The sequence below is a fragment of the Electrona antarctica genome (assembly GCF_951216825.1).
Source record: "Electrona antarctica genome assembly, chromosome: 23".
In the NCBI taxonomy this organism is placed as follows: domain Eukaryota; kingdom Metazoa; phylum Chordata; class Actinopteri; order Myctophiformes; family Myctophidae; genus Electrona; species Electrona antarctica.
In genome coordinates, this window is record NC_136804.1 from 36,430,844 (window position 1) to 36,453,020 (window position 22,177).

At 43.1% G+C, this 22,177-nt stretch overlaps 2 protein-coding genes across 3 annotated transcripts in view; one reads left to right on the forward strand and one right to left on the reverse strand.

Annotated features, from left to right (window-relative positions):
• podxl (podocalyxin-like) overlaps positions 1–15,374 on the forward strand; it is a 25,603-nt gene extending 10,229 nt beyond the window's left edge. The window contains exons 2-9 of one of the 2 annotated variants that reach the window (XR_013788921.1): positions 2,820–3,434; positions 5,083–5,390; positions 6,062–6,079; positions 8,961–9,093; positions 9,618–9,673; positions 9,933–10,049; positions 10,769–12,328; positions 12,395–15,374. Coding sequence is in view for 1 of the 2 variants with exons in the window: in XM_079493757.1 (XP_079349883.1) it covers positions 2,820–3,434; positions 5,083–5,390; positions 6,062–6,079; positions 8,961–9,093; positions 9,618–9,673; positions 9,933–10,049; positions 10,769–10,951 (1,430 nt within the window). In the remaining variant the exon portion in view is untranslated. Of the gene's footprint in view, positions 1–2,819; positions 3,435–5,082; positions 5,391–6,061; positions 6,080–8,960; positions 9,094–9,617; positions 9,674–9,932; positions 10,050–10,768 lie in introns of both variants that reach the window. The other variant, XM_079493757.1, reaches the window with a different exon arrangement.
• A 691-nt stretch (positions 15,375–16,065) lies between these two features.
• mkln1 (muskelin 1, intracellular mediator containing kelch motifs) overlaps positions 16,066–22,177 on the reverse strand; it is a gene marked incomplete at its 5' end in the record, with an annotated part of 44,774 nt that continues 38,662 nt past the window's right edge. The window contains one exon of the mRNA XM_079494150.1: positions 16,066–21,838. Coding sequence (XP_079350276.1) covers positions 21,717–21,838 — 122 coding nt within the window. The 3' untranslated portion in view covers positions 16,066–21,716. The remainder of the gene's footprint in view (positions 21,839–22,177) is intronic.

The window sequence follows — 22,177 nt, forward strand, 5'->3', positions numbered from 1 at the left end:
GCGTGAGATGCGCGCGCACGCACGCACGCACACACGCACGCACGCACACAGTAAAGTAAAGTAAAGAGACGTTGTTTCCTATTGTGTAACTGAGCCAAGGTTGGAAAGGAAGAGCTGTAGAAAAACAGAAGGTTCTCACACCCTCTGTCCCATGAGAAGATCTAGTTGATCGTCTCAGCCCCGCGGGGGAGAGACCGCACAGGAGAGCAGCCAATTCATCACTGATGCTCGTGTGTGTGTGTGTGTGTGTGTGTGTGTGTGTGTGTGTGTGTGTATACGTGTACGTGTGTGTGTGTGTGTGTACGTGTGTGTGTACGTGTGTGTGTGTGTGTGTGTGTGTGTGTGTGTGTGTGTGTGTCCTGTAGCTTCTAGCTAGGAATGTCCCGGTGAGGTAAGAGCAGCCTTGGACCTGATAAGAGCAGTATCAGGGGGTGCTGTCACCTGCTAAGAAACAGGCACAGGGTCAACTGGGGTCATCCCAAATATGACACCACACCTCGGGAAGGGGGAGAGGGAAGGGGGGGAGAGGGGAGAGGGGAGGGGCGAGGGAGAGGGGAGAGGGCATATGGGAGCTAATGTTACAATCTGACTCAGGATTGCAACAAAAGGGAGACACAGGCACAGTTAAAAGTGTATACAAATATATTAATTTAAAGGTTAACTAACTAAATCACAAGTATAATATGTCAGTAATATGAATGATCATCAGCGTGTAAGCAGTGCATGTGTGCGAGTGTATGTGCAGTGGGAATGTTGTAAAGTGTAAACCAAGGCACACAAACAAACACCAGTAGAGAGGAGAAAAGACTCAGGAGTGAAGGCAGATTGACACTTAGGCCTGATTTACACTGGCAAACAAATCTAGCCTGAATCAGATCTGTGCCACATCAAGATTGAAATCCGATTGGTTTAAATGGTCACATGACTCATTTAGACAAATCAGATTCCAATCTGGATGTGGCTCAGATCTGATTCAGGCTGGATTTGGCTGCCACATGTAAATGAGGCCTTATAGGCGTGGGACACACCAGACTCAGGTGTGGTCCAGACTCACTGACGATCCAACTCCACCCTGCCAATCAGCCCTAGCAGGGGCCATGTTAGGCAGGGTAGGAGAGGGTCGTCACACTAAGTAGACAGGGTCACGCTTCAACTCGTGAGTGTCATAGTATACAGTAATGTGAATTTTCAGTCAGGATGAGAAAATGAATAATCCTCCTGGTTCATCTGCATCATGCATGCAGGCAGCCGTTAATTGTTCAAAGCACACAAGCAGTGTGTATATACTGTATGTGTAATTAGCAGCTTAGCCAAAATGATGAGCAAATCAAGGAGGGGTGCCATGACACCTGCCACTCACTGAGTCACTGACCACAATGACAGTGAATGGATGCATATTTGGGCTGAAGAAAATTAGCATTGCTGAGAAGTGAAAATATCTCTTAAAGTTATATGGCTTAAGAAGTTATTCATTGATAATGTACTTTTGGGGCCGATTCATACTCCTATTTTACCGCTGTAGTGCCCAAATGATTTCGGCTCGTCAGAAATTTTCAGTAGCACCGAAGAGCCGACTTTAGGACGGTACCGCCCCGCCCCCCCCGAACCTCAAATGACGTCACATTGTAGGCTCTACAGAGCCGAACCCACTTTTATTCGGCTCTAAAATAGGAGTATGAATCGCGCCTTACCCTTCATAGAAATGTAGTGGAGACAAAAGGACAATATTTGTCTCTGAAATGTAGTTGAGTGAAAGCGATAAAAAAAAAAATACAAAATACAAACAACTCATGTAAAGTACAAACACTCATGTAAAGTACAAATACTCATGTAAAGTACAAACACTCATGTAAAGTACAAATACTCACGTAAAGTACAAACAACTCATGTAAAGTACAAACACTCATGTAGGTCAGTCAGCAGGATTCAAGCAGATGTATTCGGTTACTGACCCGTCCAGATGTACAGTACTTGGTTACTGACCCGTGACCCCGTCCACGACGGCTTTTAGGTACTTGAACCATACGGCAGGAACCGCTGCTGATATTTGGAGGCCATTGTTCTCATTCAACTGGGTTGCAGCCTTAAGATGGAGCCAGGATTGTTCAGGGTGTGTTGGGGTAAAGCTTTGCTCATGGTGGGTGTGGAACTTCCTACGTTATTGTTTGGAACATCCTGTCCTGTTGACTATAAATAGCGGAACAAGAAGTGTCTGGAGGTTCGTCACTGGAGCTCGTGGCTATCTCTCTATTCAGACCAAAGGTTTCACCGTTTTATGACGAAAATAGCTGATCTACAAGTTCTCAACATATCGCCGCCCCTGCAGCGCGTGAGCTCGTAGAGCACCTATAGTTTCACAATAGAGCGTCGCAGTCCCACCACCCAACCAGGGCCCAGGAAATGATTCTCCGTTCATTTTCCTCATAGACATTTCAAAAAGTATTTATTTAAAGACCTTTTTAAGCCTCGTACAAAGCCAACTCTTGTCGTGACAAATCATGACATCATTATTTTGTTCGGGCCGAATTAACAAATAATTAGAAAGATGAAGATCAAACGGCAGGTTACAACACTTTTTGTTGTTGTTTTTATTCTTTGTAATTATTTGTTTGGTCCAAAATATTGTGTTTGGGACTGGGCCTGGTGTCGTCATGAAAGGGGGCTTGTAGGGGTTAAGTACAGTAAGTGGCTCTGGACCCACATAACCTGTAGTATTTTCAAATTAATACATTACTATCTCTTTACCACTAACTAGTAGTGTGTATTAATAGACTAATGCAGTACCCAAAAGTAACGTTTTCCATTTCCTTCCTCCATAGGCCTTCTATTCCACTGTGTCTCTAATTCCACGGCCGACCCTACGGACGCCCCCGGGACCCCTACGGACGCCCCCGGGACCACTGCAGCCGCCCCACAGCAACAAAGCACCGGCGCACCTTCCGACGCATCCACAGCCAGAGTCGCCCCGGCAACCTCCCCCGCCACCAAGCCTGACTCGTCAGTAGTCACCCCTGCGCCTCAACCTACCACGCCACCCACAGCTACCACCGCTGCGGCTGCTGTCGACGCAGGCACCACCAAGCCCACGACAGTGACTGACGCACCACCTACCGCAAAGGTGTCAACGGTCGCTGTTTTGCTGAAAGACAGTCCCACGGCGGCACGGCCGACTCCAGGTCCTATCATCCCTGCAGCAGGGTCCACAGCACCATCTACGCCTGCTGCTGCCACCCCAACAAAGCACCCTGGCACCGTCGCGGCTACCACGACTGTACCGACGAAGGTCGTCATGACGACGGACAGCCCCGATTCGATAGCGATAGTCCCGGCCGAGGACCCGTCGCCCGGACTGACCGTGCCTGCGGGGGAGGACTCTAGTATCTCTGTGACAACCACTGCGGCCACCACTGCCAAGCAGAGCACGGAGGGTCACGGTATGACCTCTACTGTTTTAGGATGCACTTTTACTACCCTTTTATTTTATTTTATTATTTTAATGTTTTTTTGTGGCTTTCACCTTTATTTAATATTTTTTTATGGAGGGATAGAAAGTAGGCTGACAGGAAATGGGGGAGAGAGATGGGGCGGGGGTGACATGCAGTAAAGGCCGTCGAACCCGCGGCACACTGCCAGACTGGATTACCAGCCAAGGTGCCTGGACCACTGAGCCACGGCCCAGGCCTGGACCGCTGAGCCACGGCCCAGGCCGCACTTTTACTACCCTGTTATGAATGGCAGGATAAATCACTGTGCTGGCCCAAATGAGCCTGTAGGTACAGTGTGGGTGTAGAACACAATATTCTAAAAACAGACCATCACTAAAACACTAATATGTCCCGGCTTGCAACATTCACTACAAAATTGTCCCAGTTTTCGCCAGAATTATAATAATAGTTGTTTGTCAGCTGGTTGCATGTGTAAACATACTCACTTAACCAATCATAAAACATGAACGTGTCTGAATTTGCTGAGGCTGATGTTTTTCTTTGCCTGTAAGCAACACCTATGGGCATATAGCTGGGTGCATGCGTTTGGTCCGACTAGTCATTGGTCCGAAAAACGACAACCCACCTCAAACCCTAACCTAACCATAACCGCAAGCACGGGAGCAGGCGCTAGTCCGAGATGCGGACGCATGTCGATCCAATGCTCCATCGGACCATAGTATGCCTCCCCATATAGCTACGCGTGCGTAAGCTCTCAGGGCAAGAGCATGTGGTCAGTGAGCTGATTGGCTGCACCATCAGGCACCCCATAACCGCATGCGGAAGCCACGTAGTCAGAATGGCGGTGCGTCAGAATGCCACTCTGTCCCCCAAAACATTCTACCTTTTGACTGTTCATCTGTTATTAGGATCTCTGTTATCTGTCGCTAGTATAGCACTAGTAACCTAGTGCTATACTGAAAGATACCCTGTTACCCTGTTACCCTGTTACCCTGATGTCTTGTGATGTCAGAGTAAGTTGCATCTGCTTTTAATCACTAAAACCCCTACTTCCATCCATCCATCTTCAACCGCTTATCCGTAGTCGGGTCGCGGGGGCAACAGCTCTACCAGAGTGCTCCAGACATTCCTCTCCAGAGCAACATTAGTAACTTCCTCTTGGGGGGATCCCGAGGCGTTCCAAGGCCAGTGAGTCGATGTAATTCCTCCATCTGCGCCTTGGTCTGCCCCGGGGTCTCCTCCCAGTGGGACCCCTATACTTCATTGGACGATATAATTGAAAATTGCGTTGTGATGCTTTTAGATTTTTGCTCTTTTTTGAAAATCTTGAAATCTTTTGAACATTATTATAATTATTATTTTTTTGCCTTTAACCCATTTTGGGCGGGAACCCATGTTGATGTTTTAAGCATTATGTTATACTTTAGCTATTGAAAAATAGCAGATCTACAAGCTCAATCGACCTCAGTCCAAAATGGGTTAATGACGACAACTAGAATGCCAGGTTGAAAGTTGTTCATTTCTACCACGGGGATGCAATGGTCAAACGATCCTCATGTTGGAGACAGACCAGTCACTTTTGATGCAGTTCTGTTGCATTCTATAATCCATTCTCTCTTATTCTTTTGACATGAAGGGACATCAGGAAATATCATTTCCACCACGGTATTAACCACAAGCCCTGTGAAGACCACAGCTGGGTCCACCAGGACTTCTGACCCGTCCGGGTCCGGGACCACACTGCCTACTATCGCTGTTGTCACGGAGGAGAAGAAGGCCACGTCCACGTCACCGCTACTGCAGTACGTCCACACGACCACAGCACCGCCCGATGTGTCCACCGCCTCCAAAACAACACCAGCAACAACACCAACAACAACACCAACAACAACAACAACCACAACCACAGTTTCAGTCATAGAAACCCTGACAAAGATAATATCGGTAAGTTTGATTGATTGATTGATTGAAATATTTATTAACAGTTTGCAGAATTACAGTACATTTCAAGCACAAACTCAATACAAAGACTGTTAACTGTGACTATGATTTAGAGACGTACAAATAGACACTTCTATATACCGGTAGTCAAGAACGGAACAGGAATTCATCATAAAGGAGGTAAAAAGGGAAAAGAAACATATACAGTGAGGGGAAAAAAGGTGGGCGGTGGGGGGGATTCAGATTTTACGGGGGCCAGTTTCGAATTGCAGCCGTCCGTAGGTGCCCCTTGAGTGGTTTTGAAGGAGTCAAGGGATTCGCATGTCTTAATGACTGTTGGTAGGGCGTTCCACATTTTGGTGGCATAGGAGCGGGAATGTAGTCCGGGTTGTACATGGTCCGTTGCACTCCCTCTGGTGTTGTGGGTGTGGACTTCGTTAACATTAAGGAAGTATTTAGACAGGTACATGCGTATCTTGTAGTACAATTGCAGTACAATTCCAGATAGCCAGTGCTGATATGTGAGAAAACAAATGGCATGTTTGATATTACCTGGAGATTTTTCCATCACTGCACATCTGTGATGATACTCAAATTTACACCTCTAGTTCACTATATATTTTCTACACACAAATGGAATGTTAACAATTCTCTACTCTCTTTTTTCTTTACAGTTTACTAAAGGACGAGAGGTAAGATGTGGTCTTAATTAATTATAATGTTTTATATATTATTATTATTATTATTTTGCCTGCAACATAGTAATAATGTGAGCTTGTTAGGGATTCATGGTTTGCTCGAGACGCGCCAGGGAGGCCGAGGCCGGGCTGTAGAGCAGTTATTACCCTCCATTCCTTGAGATGTCACTAAGTTGTCACTAAGGGCTCCATTTTCGTCACCGCTAAAGCCCTTATCCCTAAACTTCTTTGCCTTTTTTTTTTTTTTTTTACTATTTTGCAAAACATTTTGAATAGTTAAAATTACCAGTCTACAAGCTCACAACGTGTCAATGTAGATTGGGCTAGTTGAACTATTCAAAAATATTCAAAATATCAAAAAAAGGCAAAGAAGTTTAGGGACAAGGGGTTTAGAGGTGATGAAAATGGAGCCCTATGTGTCACACCATATCAAACCATTTCTATTAAAAATTAGAAGAACGGTTAAGTTTACAAATTGAAGATCACATCCACCAGTACATTAGTACCAAAGACGAAAAACAGTCTAAGTCCACACTATTGATCCATAATGTATAAATGATAGATAAGGGTTCAGGACAACGAGGCCTTTTAGTGGAGGGGTCAGAATGAAATTTGGACTTAGACTGTTTTTCGTCTGTGGTACTCTAGCTCAACCCATGCCTAAATGTGACACGCATTTAACAATGTCTAACCATGTTCACAGTAGTGAACAACAGGGGTTACTACAGTGTGTACAATGTTGAGTTTTCCTGGCAGTGCACACAAGCCCAAAATGGCCACCATGTCAATATGGTCAGTGGACCAAACAAAGCGCTGGTCAGCACCAAACAAGCACAAACGCACAAATTGGAAGGAATAATTGGAAGTCACTGTAGAAAAATACCAGCTAGGGAACAGGAAGAGGAAACTGATGTGATCTTAGACATTCTGTTTCCAGCTTCAAGGCAGGAAACAGTGAAGCACGCTTTAAAAATAAAGGATTCGCAGCCGGCGGGTGGAAAAACTATCTTAACCCATTCTCGGCGGGAACCCCTTTTGGTGTTAGCATTACGTTGTGCTTTAGCTATTGAAAAATAGCAGATCTACAAGCTCATAGCGCGCCACCGAGTGGCGCGCTATGAGCTTGTAGGTCTGCTATTTTTGAAAAATCGTGAAAATGTGGCACAAATCTTTGAATATATATATTCTTTCAGAGTGAACGTTTTTTAACTCAAATCTTTGTTTCTGAGGGGGTCACTGGAACAACATATTTTCAGACGGGGGGTCGGCGGCCAAATACATATATTTTTGGGGGTTCTTGACATGAAACTGAACCACTGACATAGAAACATGGGGTTTTTCAGATAACCGTCAGCATTTAGAAGACATTTTTGTAGAATCGTTCCCAGGTCTTGATGGGTTAATGGGAACACTTCCTGCCTTTCACTAGTTTCCTACGTTCCCACACCTCTTTCACATTCAGCCTCTTTTTTTGGGGGGGGGATTCACGGCACAGCTGCGGCGTTCTGTAAAACGCCAGGAATAATCCACACATCACAGAACAGAGGAAGTCATGACCTCAGCGTTGACCTTTGACCCCCGTCGTTGCCCTCTAGAACACACCGATCAAAGGACAGTGTGATGTCACGTCAGCAGTACTTGTAACCATTGTTACATTGACAAGTTCAGGGCAAGGATAAAAATGGGATGCTGGAATCTGGGGCAATGTGACTTTACGACGTGTGTGAGATTATATTTAGTTGTGTGCTGGCGTCGCACACTGAGAAAAAGTGCCGACTTTTTATAGGCCCAAAACAAACATTTGTGCCCTGGTGCTAACCTATACGTAGCACAATTTAAAATCCCTAGTGCCATTTAACCCATTCTGGGCGGGAACCGGGAAAAATAGCAGATCTGTAAGAAGTGTGTTGGGAGAGTTGTTACTCTAAAGTTCAGACTCCAGTTCACACCAATACAGAGTAAAGAAAAGCAGATCTACAGGCTCACAAGTTGCAATCTTTGGTGTTACAAGTATAATTCAGACTTAAAGGATAGTACACTTTCAAGTACACTTTATAGTTGCTTGATTCAGTATTTAGTCATTTTATATAAAATGTCATTTGAAAACACCGCATGTCCTCCTTGGTTCTGGTGACTCATACTGCCCACAATACGTGAGCGGGCCATGTTATTTCGATTAGCCTACTTTCTTCATTATTATTATCATTTCATCTTATTTTTTAAATTATACAAAAATAAATGAAAAGGGTAATTGAGAAAACATGGCTCCCGGTGAAGAACGGTGAAGAACCAAGGACAGGTGGTGTTTTTGATGAATCTAACATGGTTAAAATGGGAGTTTGAAATTTGTCTGATGAAATTAATATCAAATATCTAAATACCGAAACTTTATGGGTGCTCAACAAAAGCCCGAGTATGCGTAAAAATGATCCCCAAAACATGTTTGAAAACGAAATATCCCTTTTAACCCATTTTGGGCGGGAACCACCTTTTGGTGTTAGCATTATGTTATGCTTTAGCTATTGAAAAATAGCAGATCTACAAGCTCATAGCGCGCCACCGAGTGGCGCGCTACGAGCTTGTAGGTCTGCTATTTTTGAAAAATCGAAGAACGACTGACATAGAAACATGGGTTTTTCAGAAAACTGTCAGGATGTAGAAGACATTTTTAGAATCTGATCTCAATCTGATCTCAGGTCAAAATGGGTTTTAAGGGTCGAAACGTACCTAAGTAAAGTTTCCTGGGAGCAGACATTGTGGACGTAGCCACACAGTTACACAGTAGCGCCTATAGATGCGTTTTCTTGGTCCTATCAGAGATCTGATCTCAGGTCAAAATGGGTTTTAAGTGGACATTGTTTGGTCTCATTGTCAGAACAAAGAAGAGAAGGAGCTGGGGTACGTGTGCACCAAACTGATGGAAGCCATGCACGCTGCCAACTGCACTATGACCGTACGACAACACCGGGGGAAAACCATTTTCGACAGCGTACAGATCGAGGGCACAGGTAAACCCACCCACCCAACTAAACTAAACTGTTTCAGCAATCCACTCTGCAAACCCAGTCACTGAACTGTTGTGGAAAATCATGGTGTACACTAGGGCATTCACTTCTAGTCATTTTTACTAGTTGACTAGTTTCCTAATTTACTAGTCGACTAGTCGTTTAACTACCTATTATGTAAAAAAATATATATATATATTATTTTTTTGGGGAAATAAATATTTGTACATTTAAAAACTGTGTACATTGGTGACTATAACTATAATCTACCTGATCTTGAGGCCTACAAAATCGGGGGAAAAAAAACTTTTTTTTTTCTTATCAACTAGTCAACTAGTACCAACAAGGTCGACTAGTGGATTTACTAGTAGACTAGTAAACTAGTCTGGACTAGTAAACTAGTCGACTAGTTGCTTAATGCCCTAGTGTACACTACAGTATGACCTAATATAATATAAGCATCTACCAACATATCATCATAACCATATTTGTTTTGGTTGATTTTTGTTTTCATTTTTTTTTTACAGTGAATCCCTCTCTTGCAACCCGGTTATATGAAGAGATCACAAAGGCAAACGCTAAGGTACGGCACCTTGAGATAAATATATAATTATATTGGATTCATCAGGTCTTGAGATATAAGATATCATACAGCAAACATAAGATCCCTGGTGGGATATTAGGTCAGTGTGGTCGCAAGGAACAGGTTGCAAAACGTTTACATTTTATTCCATGACCAAACAAAGTTTGGACTAACATTAATTTTGATATCGTTGTCTGGGGAAAAGGCCCTGGCCTGGTGGCATCATCTCAGTTTCTCCCTCTCCCTTTTCTTGTGACAGAAGTCAGGCGACAACTCGACCCTCATTGCCATCCTGGCATCTTGTGGAGCTCTGCTTGTCATGATCGTTGGCCTCGCCATTTACGCACACCACCGCAAACCCTACAATGAGAACCAGGTACAGTGACGATGCATGGCATGTTCATTTAACCCATTTCGACCTGCATGAGGACGATTTTACAAATGTCTTCTAAATCCTGACAGTTTTCTCGAAAAACCCTATGTTTCCATGTCAGTCGTTCTCAAACATTTTCATGTCAAGGACCCCAAGAATTATCTGTAATTGGCCGCCGACCCCCATCTGAAAATATGTTGTTCTCAAAGGGGGGGTTCTCAAAACTCACAAATGAATAAATTAACATTGAGTATTTTGCTGTGTTACTTTTAATGTGTTCATGACAAGGCCCGATCCACATCATGGACAATTCCATTAACTAATTTTAAACAGATTCTGGGCGCGAACCCCTTTTGGTGTTTTAAGCATTACGTTATACTTTAGCTATTGAAAAATAGCAGATCTACAAGCTCATAGCGCAGCACCGAGTGCCGCGCTATGAGCTTGTAGGTCTGCTATTTTTGAACAATCGTGAAAATGTGCCTCAAATCTTTACAGAGTATATATTACAGAGTGAACATTTTAACTCAAATCTTTGCTGGGGGAGGGTCCCTGGAACAACATATTTTCAGATGGGGGTCGGTGGCAAATTACATATATTTTTGGGGTCCTTGACATGAAATATTGAGCACCACTGATATAGGAACATAGGTGAAAGACTTTTTTTAAATTTCGACGTCAGGCCTAAACGGGTTAAACAGATTGTTTTGGGGTCTCCACAGCAACATCTGACAGAGGAGCTGGCCACGGTGGAGAACGGCTACCACGACAACCCCACGCTGGAGGTGATGGAGGTGCAGCCGGAGATGCAGGAGAAGAAGATGATGGCCCTGAACGGCGAGTTCAACGACAGCTGGATCGTCCCGATCGACCACCTTCCCGACGAGGAGGACACCCACCTGTAGGGGGCCGGCCGGGGCGAGTAGTACGACCGACAGAGACAGGGGTTTCCACACCTGAGCCGACAGCCGCGGACGTTTTCTCTGTCGGCCGGCGTCTTTTCCGTTTTTTTTTAAGACAGCTGGTGGATGGACAAGAAGCTCCACCCCCGCGGCTGACTGCCGCGACGGACAGATTCCCCCGGAAACGCTCTCCCCCGCGGCAGTCAGCCGCGGGGGTTGGAGCTTCATTTCCATCCACCAGCTGTCTAAAAACCCGGAAAAGAAGCTGGCCGACAGAGAGAACGTCCGCGGCTCTCTGGTAAGTGTGGCAACAGCTAGAGCGAGAGAGAGACGAGAACGAGACAAAAGGACAGGACAGAAACACGACCTCCACCCACGACCCTGATCCGACGCTGCTCGCCGACACTGCTGTTCCACAGATAGAAATGCATCCCGTAGAACTGAGTGAGAACTTCAGTTGCATTCTGTTAGATGAGCTGTATCTGCTTCCACCTTCACCAAGTCTTCAAACCCACTGATAAAGACTTTTGGAACTTTTATAGCATCCAATGGAACAAAAACAAAGCATAAGGAGGGTTGAAGGAATGGAGAATGTTGTACATTTATATGTCAACAAATACTTGCTGGATAGGGGGGGGGGGGGGGGTACCCACGGGGAATACCACGGGAATACCACTGACATGATGGCTTTGGAAATGTGATCCACAGAACAGGAGGCTGGACGTCTGTCTGTGCCTACTTTTTATAGGCCCAAAAACAAACATGTGACCTGGTGCTAAACTACGTAGCACAGTTTAAAATCCCTAGTGCCATTTAACCCATTCTGGGCGGGAACCGGGAAAAATAACAGATCTACAAGTGTAACAGGTTTTTGGGAGAGTTGTTTGTTACTACTCTAAAGTTCAGACTCCAGTTCACACCAAATACAGAGTAAATGACACGACACAATAGGGGTAAAGTATAAAAGTACAAAATCATTTTATTATAATCTAAACATATCATGAATTCATTCAACAATGCAATAATTAAATTCAAGGGTACCCTTTTTTTAAAACAAAACAATAAATCAATTCATCAATAAATCACTTCATCACATTTAAAATAGCAAGCAGCAATTGATAAAACTGGATGGAAGAGAGACAGTGAATCACTTTACTGTCACACTAGTGAAGAGCCTTAATAAACCACGCACTCAATGGCACTGAGGAATATAGTTACTTTCCTTAATTCAGAATGAATGAGAGCGTTGACATTGCAGAATGATCAATCTCAGCGACGTGGAGGAGGCGATGAGGAGGACATCGGACCCACGGTGTGGTAGAGAGGTGGAGAGAAGAGGGGGCGATGAGGAGGACATCGGACCCACGGTGTGGTAGAGAGGTGGAGAGAAGAGGGGGCGATGAGGAGGCGATGAGGAGGACATCGGACCCACGGTGTGGTAGAGAGGAGGAGAGAAGAGGGCAGAGAGAGAGGTCTGTTGTGGTCCGACGGCGGCGGCAGCAGGCACTGTCTGAGCAGAGAGAGAGAGAGAGAGCCCGAGGTGGGATCTGGGTGCACCTTTTATTTGGGGCGTGGAGTTTTCACTGGCCAATGAATGCCTTGACTCAGTCTGTGTCTGATAGGCTGCACACGCCTCGGTTAATTAGAGCACCTGACAGGTAGACAATACTGTGGCATAATGTTCATTGTCCATCGCTATCATAGCGCACGGCACTCATCAAATATAACACACAGAAATGAAACACATGCATGCATAATCAAGATGAAACTCACAATATTTAAATAAAGCAATTATAAAACAATATTTTAACCATCTATCCTGCTGCTCTACATGGCCCTGTGCATTCTGTGACATTAAACCAAATGGCATTCTCCACTCTATGACACAAGCTACGAGCTTGTAGATCTGCTATTTTCGAAAAATCGTGAAAATGTGCCTGAAATCTTTGAATATATATTCTTTCAGAGCGAACGTTTTTAACTCAAATCTTTGCTTCTGGGAGGAGGTCCCTGGAACAACATATTTTCAGATGGGGGTCGGCAGCCAATTACATCTTTTTTTGGGAGTCCTCCTTGACATGAGGATTGTTTGTTTGAGTTTGAGTTTGTTTGACTGACAGAATTAGAAACATGGGTTTTTCAGAAAATAGTCCTCAGGCCTAAATGGATGAATAGATTTGACATTATAAACTATAGATTCAAGTAAATTCAATTGACCAAATGGTCGCTGACAAAATGTTCAGGTAGAGCCTAGGCCCTCCATCTTCTCTGATACCCACCAAAAGACTGTTGATTTATACATAAGCACCTGTAAATAATATATTTTTTAAAAATGTCTTGTGAAGTAAACAATCTTGCAAAACTTATCAACAAGATCGTCCATATGGAAACCATCACTCAATAAAAATAAACAGGCCCAAATTCTTAAAAAATGTACATATAGCCACTTACTTTACCTTTACCACTTAAGGTATATTCAGTAATTTCACTTAATTCAAATATCACTTATTTTGTTGTTTTGTTGTGATAATCCTCCCTACTATAGAGTGTGCTGACCATATAAGGAGTTCCTCCCTGTCCCCAGTGAGCCCCTGGGGTCAAAAAACCTTAGGTTTCGTTTTTGGCTAGGTGGCCCAGCCTTCATCCAATCAGGATGAGAGGGGCCTTCCGCCAATCATGATCGAGCAGAGGCGGGCCTTGGTGTGCGTGCTGTTGGCCTGTCACGTGCTCCCCCCCACTGTAGATGCATGTGCACATCTTGTTACCGGGGTGGACCGGGGTTTTTTCCAAATCACCAAAATCACTGAATGCTCCTTTAAGCCCTACATACTTTGTTGAGATGCGACAATGTGAGCTCCAACATCTTCCATTTCCGCCATTTTTGAATGTTTTTCTATTTCCTGAAAGAATTGTCAATATATATATTTCAATATTTTTTCGCCTAAGGTTCGCCTATAATGACATATGCCCAAAATACCGTCACGATAGGTAATTATACCCAATTACAAGAAGAAAAAGCCTCAGGGGGGGAATTGCAAGAATAAATAGTGTTCTTATTATTATGACAAAAATGGGCATCCCATTATCCATATAGGCACTTGACGCCAGGACTGTTTTGGACAGAAAGATAAAACCAGAACTGCAATTAAATACCAACAGCACTGACAGTTTTATGTTTTAGAACTAGTGCGTTAATAGATAATGACCTCAGGATAATAGTGCCTAATAAATGCTTTGTCACATGCAGAAAAAACAGCAGACCTACACGCATCCGCAAAACGTAGTGAGCTTGTAGGTTTGCCTTTTTTTTCGGCATGCAACGCCAAAGTATGAATCGGGCTTAAGTCATCCTGGTGATTTTTGAGTGAAGGAACAGCAATGTCCCTATGTTCCAACCTATGTGACTACCGGTATGTCCCGATGTTTAGAGTACCAATAGGGGGTGCTGTTGCACCACTTGCTTCAGACTGATTTTACTACAGTATCAAGTATCAAGAAGGATCTGCCGATGGCCGTGAAGGCCACAGTGGTACACATCACACATTTTAACGTGTTGATGCAGAACGACCGATGTCGATAAGACACACTGGCAAGATGGACGTTTCTGGGGAAACTATACAAAGGGGAATAAACACTGTAATGATACTATACAATACTGTAATATACTGTATATACTGTGGCAGCGGTGGCCGAACGGATTGCGGAGCGGTCTTGATACCGGAAGGTCGCCAGTTCGAATCAGCGGTCCGACACGTTAAAATTACCACCGCTGAAGTGCCCTTGAACAAGGCATTGAACCACTACGATGAAATGTTCTATGAGCAGGGCCTGGCTGGAAACAAGTTCTTGAGCTTAGCCCAGATACCCTGGGTAAATATAGTAATCATTTCATTTCATTTGTTATCGTTGATGCTGGACATGGCCGAGCCAATTAATATTCTGAAAAGGCTGACTTGTCATCGCAGACCCCGAACCACACAGCGTTGTGTACATTTTAAGACTTTGTTTTGTTTTTAATTGTATCGTTTTTTTTATTGTTTGCACTGTCAATCAACTGAACCCCCTTCTCTTCCCTTTCACTCATACAATGTTATATATTTACATTCACACCACAAAGCTTCACCTTATCGAAGCAAAAATCCATCACCTTGGGGGACAAAGAAAACACACCCAATTTATGTTGTTTCTCATTGTGTTGTTGTGTACAGTCTCACTTTATATGATACCTTTTTTGACGTTTTTCACCAAAGTATGTAACAGTATTTTATATATTTATGGTTTGTTTTGCTGATGAAGCCAAGCAACAGGGGTCTGACACACTGGAACTTTGTAAATTGTCAATTGCCTTTTTGCAGTTTTGCTGCAGCCAATAAGATGTTTCTTGTAAGATTTTTGCAAATAAAAGTGTTTTCTTTTTCCAATCAAATCCATGGCAGGACTATTTATTATGTGTACACTACAGGACTATTTATTATGTGTACACTACAGGACTATTTATTATGTGTACACTACAGCAGGCATGGTCACAATGTTAAAACACATTTTTGGGGGGAAACCCCTTTTGGTGTTAGCATTAGGTTATGCTTTAGCTATTGAAAAATAGCAGACCTACAAGCTCATAGCGCGCCACCGAGTGGCGCGCTACGAGCTTGTAGGTCTGCTATTTTTTGAAAATCACACCCATGTGAAGTAAGTGGTGCAACTCCGTGTGGGGGCACCCAGGGTGCCGTCCCGATTCCGGTGAGCCGCCCCGCGTCCGAAACGGTTGAGAAATGACAGTTACCGTGTGGGGGTCCCTCTACTGTACCCTCCACTGTACTGTACTGTCACTGTACTGGCACACCTGAAATCACCATATATACAGTTAATATGTGCATGTGTGTTAGGTTGCACACAGGTGGTGAAAAACAACCATGCTGTTTTCGTGCTCATACCCAGACACCCAGACACCCACCCACACACAGTCACTTAAGGATGTGGTTGCACCACTTCAAAATCGAAGAACGACTGACATAGAAACATAGCTTTTCCAGGAAACTGTCAGGATGTAGAAGACATTTTTTTAGAATCTGATCTCAGGTCAAAAATGGGTTTAAGAAACATCACAGAGAGTGAAGTAAGAAAACCTGAACAAAATACAATCTTTATTCGTTATATACATTACATACAATGTGATACAAGGATTTCTACACATTCACGTTATTCACAGAGTAGTGCTTCACGACCCAAGAGTACCAGTTTACTGTTATTCACAGAGTAGTGCTTCACGACCCAAGAGTACCAGTTTACTGTTATTCACAGAGTAGTGCTTCACGACCCAAGAGTACCAGTTTACTGTTATTCACAGAGTAGTGCTTCACGACCCAAGAGTACCAGTTTACTGTTATTCACAGAGTAGTGCTTCACGACCCAAGAGTACCAGTTTACTCCCGAGTCATTATTATCAGGGTGGAGGAAGGAAGAGTCAAATGAAAAGAAAAGGAGATGAAAATAAAACAACATTCCATCCAGCTAAATTTGAAGAATCTTTTAACGCTACAATTTGCACACAAAAAAGAAAAAGTGTATTTGGCATTTTGTTTTTTTCTTTTTTTACAAAAAGGTGCTTTCCTTTCTTTTTTCAAACAGTTCTCATTTCCTTCAGGCATAAACAAAAATAAACAAATCTTTTTTAAGCAGAGTCACAATAAGCCCTAAGGGTTTTGTGAAAAATGATAAATAGAAATTCTCAAAGTAGCCTTTGATTTTTGTACTTGTGTTCCAGTACATGTTGATATTACAGAACTTATTACAGAACTTACTTTCTTTCTCCACTCAGCTTTTACGAGAGCAGCAGACAGACAGGCGTACCCAACACACACACACACACACACACACACACACACACACACACACACACACACACACACACACACAATGGTAATGGCCATGAAACTGAATGCTGAGGACTTTTAGTGATTGCACAGTGAAATCGCTAAGGTCTAACATCAATTGGAAACTTGATGAGATTACATTTTAGAAGAACGGTTTCCTTCTGGATTTATTTTCAACCACTTGAGTCGAACAGCGAAAGCCGAGGATCTCAAGTCGGCCTGCAAATTGATTTCCGACGTCCTCGTAGTACCAGGGAGATTTCACTGTGGCAGAATATAAATAATAAATCAACATAAAGATTAAAAGGCGTGTCTCTACAAAACGGCCATTCCATGCAGACCGTTTACTTCGAAGTGCGTCTTTTGCTAAGTTAATTCACCCTCGCGTCCCTATTCTGGGGGCGAACATTCGGAAAAAGTAGCATATCTGGTTTGTTAGATTGTCCAATTTCTGAGAAGAAATTTGGTAAAGGGGGGAAAATGAGGGGGTCAAGTATATCGCTCAACTAAGTAGAGGGTTTAAGATATTAAACTTCTTGCGGGAACCCCTTTTGGTGTTTTAACTAAGCATTATGTTATGCTTTAGCTATTGAGAAATAGCAGATCTACAAGCTCATAGCGCGCCACCGAGTGGCGCGCTATGAACTTGTAGGTCTGCTATTTTTGAAAAATCGTAAAAATGCGGCACAAATCTTTGAATATGTATATTCTTTCTTGAGCGAACGTTTTTTATATTTCGACGTCAGGCCTAACTTAACAGCCAATCTCCACAGATCTGAACCAACATCTACGTTTTCCTGTTTTGTTTGTTTGTTTAACCACTGAAGCCCTAAAATGTTTGAGGATTTTTGCCTAAAATAGGAACGCCAGGGTGAAAAGTGGTTAACTCTGATTTGACCAAAACAAAACAAAAGAATAAAACAGTTTTGAAGAGAGATTCGTTAGCAGTTACTTAGCACACATGTCCTAAAATGATTATCGGAGTGAATTTTCCATAGAAAACATCATAAATGATCCCATTTTTGTTGTTGAGAGGAAGTGTAGGAACTGCAGAAATAATATATTACACAATTTGAAAATTCAGGTCGATACAAACATAATTGGAATAAAAACGTTACTGAAATAGACTACAGTCTTATTCCATTGATAAAAAAAAGAAAAAAAAATACATCAACTATTCTTAGTGTATCATCAAGAGAGGACAGGGTGTTTCTTTATCAATAAATATTTTTTTTTTATATTAAACAACCCATTAAGTCTTATTGAGAGCTATATGGAAGACTGTAGGTATTCATTTTTTTTCTTTTCTTTCTTTTTTTAAATCACTGTACACAGATTTTTTTTAGACAGTAGGTTCACTTCCACAAGCATATTGTAATAATAGTAATTACCAGGGTGGAAAAAAATCACAAGCCTGTCAAATTTAGCAGCTTATATAACAAACAGTAATAATTAAATTAAAAAGAAAGGAGTTCACAAAGCCTTCCAATCCAAGCAGGCAAAGCCTCAACCAACCAACCAACGTCCTTGTGTTAACCCATTTTGGGCGGGAACACCTTTTGGTGTTAGCATTATGTTATGCTTTAGCTATTGAAAAATATCAGATCTACAAGCTCATAGCGCGCCACCGAGTGGCGCGCTACGAGCTTGTAGGTCTGCTATTTTTGAAAAATCGAAGAACGACTGACATAGAAACAGCTTTTTCAGAAAACTGTCAGGATGTAGAAGACATTTTTAGAATCTGATCTCAGGTCAAAATGGGTTAATGGTTAGTTCCTAATGTGGGTCTGAAGCACTGCATCTTCATTCATGTCACTATTAGTTCCACCGTAGACAGTTCTCCAATAATAGGACAGTTTGAGAAGCCAGCGTCTTATAAACCGATATCACTGTGACCCTCTTTTCCACCGGTTGGTTCCCAAGGGGAACCGGTTCAGTTCTTTTCCACCGGTTGGTTCCCAAGGGGAACCGGTTCAGTTCTTTTCCACCGGTTGGTTCCCAAGGGGAACCGGTTCAGTTCTTTTCCACCGGTTGGTTCCCAAGGGGAACCGGTTCAGTTATTTTCCACCGGTTGGTTCCCAAGGTGAACCGGTTCAGTTCTTTTCCACCGGTTGGTTCCCAAGGGGAACCGGTTCAGTTCTTTTCCACCGGTTGGTTCCCAAGGGGAACCGGTTCAGTTCTTTTCCACCGGTTGGTTCCCAAGGGGAACCGGTTCAGTTCTTTTCCACCGGTTGGTTCCCAATGGGAACCGGTTCAGTTCTTTTCCACCGGTTGGTTCCCAATGGGAACCGGTTCAGTTCTTTTCCACCGGTTGGTTCCCAAGGTGAACCGGTTCAGTTCTTTTCCACCGGTTGGTTCCCAGTGGGAACCGGTTCAGTTCTTTTCCACCGGTTGGTTCCCAAGGGGAACCGGTTCAGTTCTTTTCCACCGGTTGGTTCCCAAGGGGAACCAGTTCAGTTCTTTTCCACCGGTTGGTTCCCAAGGGGAACCGGTTCAGTTCTTTTCCACCGGTTGGTTCCCAGTGGGAACCGGTTCAGTTCTTTTCCACCGGTTGGTTCCCAATGGGAACCGGTTCAGTTCTTTTTGGTTCTTAGTCCATGAGCCAGAGCTCCAAAATTGGTGGGAAAAACTAGACCTATATTAAAATTGTTTATAGGATCAATACAAGTAAATTAATACATGATAACCCTTCCACAGTAGTGTAGGTTTTTCATATTTTCTATTATTTTGCATATTTTCTAACATAATGCCTAATTTTTTGCATATTTAAAAATGTAAAATTTGTAATACAATAAATCATTGTCTTCGTGTAAGTAATCAACTGGTGATAAGTGTGTAAGTGTCATGGTGATAACAATCTAATATATGTAGGGTTTTGCCCACTCAATTCATAATTAACGTTCCAATTTTGGAGCTCTGGCTCATGGAAAAAAGAACTGAACCGGTTCCCATTGGGAACCAACCGGTGGAAAGGTGAATTTCAACATTTTGCATAAAGTCGGGCAGAGATCACCTACGACCAGGACATTCAGCCAGAGAATAAAGGTTATGTGTCAAAACGGGCTTGTCGTGTCCCAACTTTGACCACTCCATCAGAACATCAGAACCCAATAAATCCTTTGAACTGGATCGGACCAAAACCAGAGCCATCTGCGCCGCGGTGCATTCGAGTGTGTTTTAACCCATTTTAGGGCGGGAACCCCTTTTGGTGTTAGCATTATGTTATGCTTTAGCTATTGAAAAATAGCAGATCTACAAGCTCATAGCGCGGCACCGAGTGCCGCGCTACGAGCTTGTAGGTCTGCTATTTTTGAAAAATCGAAGAACCACTGACATAGAAACATAGCTTTTTCAGAAAACTGTCATTTTCAAACAGACATTTTTAGAATCTGATCTCAGGTCAAAATGGGTTAAAATTAATATACTGTATATATATATATACTGCCTTGCGCCGACTATGGGAAATAATGGTGAACACTTTTCAAACAATATGTTTTTTTTTTCTTTTTCATCCATTCTTATAATCACACTGACTATAATTATGCAATGGCAACATTAACAGGATAAATAGAATAACGGCTTTTTAAATAAAAGTTTGATTATTGGCACTGGCAGGCTCAAGTCTCTCTCACACACATATATATATATTTTTTTTATAAATTATATACTTTATATTAGGATTATTCCTATATGTTATTCCCCTATTCTTTCTACAGCACTATTAATTAAAATGTTCACCACCCATGTCTTGAACGACCATCTGAATTATAGAGATGGAGATTATTACGGGCAGTTAGCGAGCAAAAAAACAACAAAAGAATCACCTAGGGGATATTTCAACATACCGTCATTGTTTGGCATAAACCTTGTATGTTTTTATTTAAATTTTAATGATTGCTCTATTTTAATAAGACATTGTCACTCAAACCACAAATGGCAAAAAAAAATAACAGACCAGAAAGCTCACAATGAAATCGTGAGATTTCTGGTTCTGCTACAATTTGTTTCTACTTTTGCGTGAAAACAATTCACCTACTATAAAAATGACATGGCCTCAAACTACCAGGTTTGAAAGTGGCTAAATCTGTCTCTGTGTTTCGATGAACAGATTATAAATTAAATATATACTAATTTCTCACTAAATACAAATTATATTGGATCATATAGGTTATGGTTTTGGACATACAAGGTTTTCTGCCCCCAACGATAATCTTAACACAGGCAAGACCCAATGGATGTCATTTAATTCACCATCTCCTTTCCCAAAACAAGGATGAATGCCTATGCTTGTGGTCGGCTGCACATAATGTCCATGTTTTCCAAAATGGAGAACAAAGAGAAAGGAGTTGGTGGGGGGGGGGGGAAACAAACTTAAAAAACGGGGAATAACTACACGAACATGAGCAACTAATGCCAAGCAAACATTGCGTGCAAATCCTCTTCATGTAAACCTTCTGAAAACAAGTGAAAATCTTTAAACACTAAAGCTACGTTTGGCATAGTTCGATGGGGTTCTCTCTCTACACACTCCCAATTCAAACGAATTCTTCGTCAACAGAAGAAAAAACTCCGCCATTGAGTTTTTTGTCTCCTCGTAATGAAATAAACACAGTGTTGTTCAGTATTTCGCGTCCACCCCGCGCCCCCCTCCGTCAAACCCCACGTGTGCTCACGGCCCCCCTCATTCGCCCACCTGGTTCAGAACCACAGCCAAGACCAGCGTAGGAGCGAGGAGCAGACCCAATGCAGTCCAACAGGCAGGTCACGGTCGGGGCGACAAGAGAGTGTTTCGCGGTCTAGAAAAATAACTTGCCGTTCCTCTGTCCAATGAGGGGAAGTCCCATCGGGGTGAGGGGCCGGCGGCGTTTTGGCCGTGTTTTGGTAGCGGGGAGGGGCTACAGGGTGATGAGGTCCACCAGGTTCCCCTTGGGCGGGGTCATGCTGTCTGGGAAGAAGTTGACCAGCGTGTCGAAGAGCTGCGTGCGCTGGGCGTACGTCTGGTCCACGTCTGAGAAACCTGGCCGTGGTGGAGGAGAGGGAGAGAGAGAGAGAGGAGGCAGTGAGACAGAGAGAGACAGAGAAAGGAGAGATGTGGAGGCAGTGAGACAGAGAAAAGGAGATGTGGAGGCAGTGAGACAGAGAGAGAGACAGAGAAGAGATGTGGAGGCAGTGAGACAGAGAGAGAGACAGAGAAGAGATGTGGAGGCAGTGAGACAGAGAGAGAGACAGAGAAGAGATGTGGAGGCAGTGAGACAGAGAGAGAGACAGAGAAGAGATGTGGAGGCAGTGAGACAGAGAGAGACAGAGAAAAGGGAGGTGTGGAGGCAGTGAGACAGAGAGAGACCAGAGAAAAGGG